Here is a 5193-nt window from a genome sequence, read left to right as displayed (position 1 = left end):
AAAAAAAAAAAAAAGAAAAGAAAATCATCCCCATTGTAGAGGTGAGGAGGTAGAACCTTGGAGAATCTGGGTGTTTTGCCCAGGGTCTGGTAGAAGGGAAATCTCCGAGCCAAGATTGCAACCCGATCTTCCTTTTAGAAAGGCATAATTGGCCAGGCTCGGTGGCTCCACCTGTAATCCTAGCATTTTGGGAGGCTGAGGTGAGTGGATTGCTTGAGCCCATGGGTTCGAGATCAGCCCCGGCAACTTGGCAAGACCTCGTTTCTACCATAAAGTCAAAAATTAGCCGGGTGCAGTGGCACGTGCCTGTAGTTCCTGGCTACTTGGAAGCCTGAGGTGGAAGGATAGCCAGAGCCCAACAGGTCGATGCTGGGGTGGCCACGAATGTGCCACTGCACTCCAGCCTGGGCAAAGGAGCGAGACGCCAACTAAAAAAAAAAAAAGAAAAGAAAGACATAATTGCAGAGTGCTCATGAGCACTGACTATGAATCCCTGGTTCGACTCTTTGCTCTGCTGCTTACTTGCTACATGGTCTTGGGCAAATATTCTACCTTGTGTAGCCTCAATTTACTCACCTGTAGAATGGGGATGCTAACAACAGGATCTCCTTCACAGGGCTGTGATAAGGATTAAATGAGAGGCACCAGTAACACGGGCAGGGCGGTGTCTGGCATGGAGTGAGTGCTGGGACCACGTTCCTTCTCTCTCCGCCTTTGCTGTAACTGCAACGGCAATGTTGTCTTCTTGCTTCCTCTGCTTCCCCGTCCCCTGCCATCTCGTCCTGTCCGCCCCCACTCCCCGGCCTCTCTGCAGATCCTCTGGACCTTCTCCATCTACCTGGAGTCGGTGGCCATCTTGCCGCAGCTCTTCATGGTCAGCAAGACCGGGGAGGCGGAGACCATCACCAGCCACTACCTGTTTGCACTGGGTGTCTACCGTACACTCTATCTCTTCAACTGGATCTGGCGCTATCACTTTGAGGGCTTCTTCGACCTCATTGCCATCGTGGCAGGCCTGGTGCAGACAGTCCTCTACTGCGACTTCTTCTACCTCTATATCACCAAAGGTAGCCAGAATGCAGGGCTGGCTGGAGGGAGCCGCTCACGGCACAGCTCCCTCCCTGCCCAGGGCCTGGGTCCCTGTCCTCACCCGTGTTTTGCTCAAGGGAGGGAGGTCTTCCTCTCCTAGCTTCTGGGTCCCAGGCCCACTGCCCTCCTGGGAATGCCTCCCTAAGGACCAAGGAGTTTCTGTCTTCGAGTGGAGACCCCTTGGGACAGGCACTCAGGCCCACTGAGATTCAGTCATCCATGCACTTATTCATTCCACAAATGTGCAGAGCACTTCCTGTGTCTCCAGCCAGGTGCTAGCTCTGGGGATATGGCAGTAGGGGACAGGATGGGCGAGGCCCTCCCCTCCCCTCATATTCTCACGGGGGAGATGGCGAGTGAAGAAGTAAAGAAAGAATTGCCAGTAGTGACGAGGCATATGAAAGAGGGAAACCAAGGAAGTATCCATGAGTAACTGGAGGGTGTGGAGGTGATTTACATGGGGATCAGGGAGGCCTCTCTGAGTAGGTGATGTTTAAACAGAGACCTAAAAACCCAGGAGTCAGTCATGTGCAGGAAAGAGGGGCAATAACGGCAAAGGCTTGGGTTGGGCACAGTGGCTCACACCTGTAATCCCAATACTTTGGGAGGTCGAGGTGGGAGGATTACTTGAGTCCAGGAGTTCTAGACCAGTCTGGGCAACATAGCAAGATCTTATCTCTACAAAAAAAATAAAAAAATTAGCCAGGCATGGTGTCACACGCCTGTAGTCTCAGCTGGAGGCTGAGGCAGAAGGATCGCCTGAGCCCAGTAGGTGGAGGCTGTGGTGATCCATGATCATGCCACTGCACTCCAGCCTGGGTGGCAGAGTGAGACTCCGACTTTAAAAAAAAAAAGAAAGCGTGGAGACAGGTTCCCATCTCCCCTAGAATTAAGGCTTGGAAGGTGGAGAGGGAGTGGTCTCACCAGGCCAGTCCTGCCAGATCTTTGACTCTACCTTTCTCAGAGATCTAAGCCTTCAGCCAGAGAGTTCTTGGAGGGTGCAAGCTGCACCTCTCAGACCCCCTATGTGATTCAGGTGGTTCCCCTAGGTCTTGAGCCAGAGTCCAGGGGGTCGTCCCTCCCCATGTGTCCTCCCAGCCTAGCCAGCCTAGTGTGCAGACCCCTGCTCTGGGCGTGGGAGGTGGCCTGTTTTCTGCAGGGGCCCCATGGTAATGCACATCCCTTTCTCTCCTTGCAGTCCTAAAGGGGAAGAAGTTGAGCTTGCCGGCATAGCCCCGGTCCTTGCCGTCCCTCTCCTCGGCAGCGGCGGGAGGCAGAGGAAGGTGACGACAGACAAGAGCTTTCCCATCCAGCGGTGACTTTTTTAAAGAACCAACCTCTCCCTGCTCCCCATCCCGCCTCCTGCCGGGTTTCAGGGGGGGCATGGAGGACCCAAATCTTGGGGAGCTCAGGACCTGGGCTGTTTGTAGTTTTATGCCTTTTAGAGAAGAAAAAAAATCTTTCCATTATTTAGTTTTTGATTCTGATGACTCCCTTCTCTCTGGCCCCAATTTTTATAAACTGTTTTTGAGTGTCTTATGGGCCGGGGTAGGGTTGGAGATCTTTTCCTTCCCCAAGCCCCTTGGCTCCCTCCCAGAGCCCACCCCCAGCCTCACCAGTTGCCAAACACTAACTACGCTGATACCCCGCTGCTCCACCTCCTACCATGGCCGTGAACACCCCCTGCCCCAAATTTCTAGGTTGGGGTAGGGAGGAAGGGAGGCCCAGGAAGGTCTCTCCTGATTTTTTCATAATATTTTTTTCCCCAGAGTTTGGATTTTTTGGTCTTGTCCTGGTTTTTTGGCACATTAGGGGGGTTTGGGACTCGGGTGCGGGGTGGGAGCTGGCCCGAGGGTCACCACGGCTCTGATGCCATGTTTTTGTACAGAACTGATGGTTGATTCTTTGTTCTCTTGAAATAAACATAGGAAAATTATACCTCTCTTTTGTGGCTCCTTGTCCTCTCTCTCGGGTGTGTTTGGGACCCCGGCCTCCACTCTTATTGTCTGCTTTTGCCTCGTTAACCATCTGTAGGCTACCAGGCCTGGGGGGAGCAGGAAGATGAGAAACTGGGTTTCCTAACAGCGGTACTGATTCCTCATGGCTCTGCTGGGGAAGAGGTTTTAGAGAAAATCTCAACTGATTCCTCATGGCTCTGCTGGGGAAGAGGTTTTAGAGAAAATCTCGAAGATTCGTCTTGTCTTGGCACAGAACTTGCCTGATGGTTCTCCTGACCCTCAGGGTTGCAGGAGACCTTCAAGAGGTCTGTATGTCACAGGCCTCAAACTGGTTGAGCCGTTCTGTGTTTTTTTAGAAAGAAAAAAATGGAGTTGGGGGAGTCACCAACCCCTTTCAAAACCGGATTTTCACATTGTAGTCTAGATTTCTAGATTTCTGGCTTCTCAAAAAAAAAAAAAAAAATTCTGTCAGCTAACAATGCGGGTCCTCATTTCTGGGTGGCAACAGATGGCTGCATCTGAATGGATGGGATGCGCGCTTTTCACCACAGTCCCCAGGACTTGGCTGCAGGGTTGTTATCATTTATTATTGGGCTGACGCTGTGTGGTTATTTTTGTTTGTTTGTGGAGTTCAAAAGAAAGTGAAATATTTTCCATGTCTCTCTCCAGATTGGCTTCACACCTGGCCTATTTTCTTCACTTATGTTACCTGCCTGGCTCTTGTGAGCTTTTGGGTTTTGGACCCTTGACTAGATTGTCCTCTAAGACCTTCCTAACCTTCGCTTACCTGCCTCTGGTTTTCCCCTGGAAGCTTGGGGAGGCAGAGCTGGCATTTCCTGAGCACTTAATATGTGCCAGGCCCTCGCATCATATGGATGAGCTCCTTTGACCTTCATGGCACCCCTACAGAGGGGGCACTTTTCAGATGAGGAAACTGAGGCATAGAGGAGTGAGTGGCAAAGGTGGGGTTTGCAACTGGGCTTCCTATGCCACAGCCTGAATGTTTAACTACCATGGTGTGGTTTTTCAGCCATTTTTTGTTTCTTTCCTTGTTGTAAGCCAAGGGACCTTCTGTTTAGAAGAGTTTTGCCCAGAAGCCTAATTTGGAAAACACAGGCACAGGACTGCTGGGGTTGACGGTATTCCTGTCTGTTCAGCCTGAGGCCTCTCTTTGAACACAGTCTGAAAACCCTCCATCTAAATCTGGTCCAGTTCTTCATTTTTATGGCCAACACAGCTCGGGCTAGAGAAATTGACATGCCCAAGGTTATCCAGCTAGAATTAGAAAGAGTACCCCCACTCAGAATCCTCCCATTCCCTATGTCAGAAAGCTTCCCATCCCACTGCTCTGCTGCTGCTTTCTTTAGATGCCCATGGAGACCATGTCTTTATTTCTACGCTTCCAGAATCCAGCAAAGGGCCTGCCATGTAGGAAGCATCAAAAAAGGGACCAACGGGACTGGGTTCTGTGGTTTATGTCTGTAATCCCAGCACTTTGGGATTATAGGAGTACTTGAGCCCAGGAGTTTGAGATCAGCCTGGGTAACATAATGAGACCTTGTCTCTACAAAAAAAAAAAAGAAGCGCAGAATATTAGCCAGGTGTAGTGGCACATGCTTGTCCCAGCTACTAGGGATGCTGAGGTGGGAGGATCGCCTGAACTCATGAGGTCAAGGTCACTGTAAACTATTATCATGCCACTATACGCCAGCCTGGACAATAGAGTGAGACTCCTACTAAAAAAAAAAAAAAGGACCAAGGGAACCCACATTGAATTTCCCACAACCCATACCCTTTTGTTCAGTTTGTGAACTAGTGCTCTGCAGGCCACTGTGGCCCCCTTGTAGGTGTGTTTTTTTTGGCCTGCATGATGTTTACATTTTTAAAATTTCTTGTCCACTAATTTCATATTAACAAACCCCACAAAACATGTCCAAATTGTTTTTGAAAAACTGGAGATTCTAGGCTGGTCTTGGTGGCTCAGCCTGTCATCCCAGCACTTTGGGAGCCCGAGGTGAGTGGATTGCTTGAGCCCTCAGGTTTGAGACCAGCCCGGGCAACTTGGCAAGACCTCATCTCTACAATAAATTTTTTTTTTTTTTCTTTTGAGTTGGAGTCTCACTCAGTCACCCAGACTGGAGTGCAG

General features: G+C 50.3%; 1 protein-coding gene across 1 annotated transcript in view; it reads left to right on the top strand.

Moving 5' to 3' along the window:
- KDELR1 (KDEL endoplasmic reticulum protein retention receptor 1) overlaps positions 1-3032 on the top strand; it is a 7872-nt gene extending 4840 nt beyond the window's left edge. The window contains exons 4-5 of the mRNA XM_008056842.1: positions 815-1067; positions 2288-3032. Coding sequence (XP_008055033.1) covers positions 815-1067; positions 2288-2322 — 288 coding nt within the window. The 3' untranslated portion in view covers positions 2323-3032. The remainder of the gene's footprint in view (positions 1-814; positions 1068-2287) is intronic.
- The last annotated feature ends 2161 nt before the right edge of the window (positions 3033-5193 follow it).

The sequence above is a fragment of the Carlito syrichta genome, unplaced genomic scaffold (assembly GCF_000164805.1).
Source record: "Carlito syrichta isolate Samal-C Ts95f unplaced genomic scaffold, Tarsius_syrichta-2.0.1 Scaffold85413, whole genome shotgun sequence".
Lineage (NCBI taxonomy): Eukaryota > Metazoa > Chordata > Mammalia > Primates > Tarsiidae > Carlito > Carlito syrichta.
This window is presented reverse-complemented; position numbering and strand designations above follow the sequence as displayed.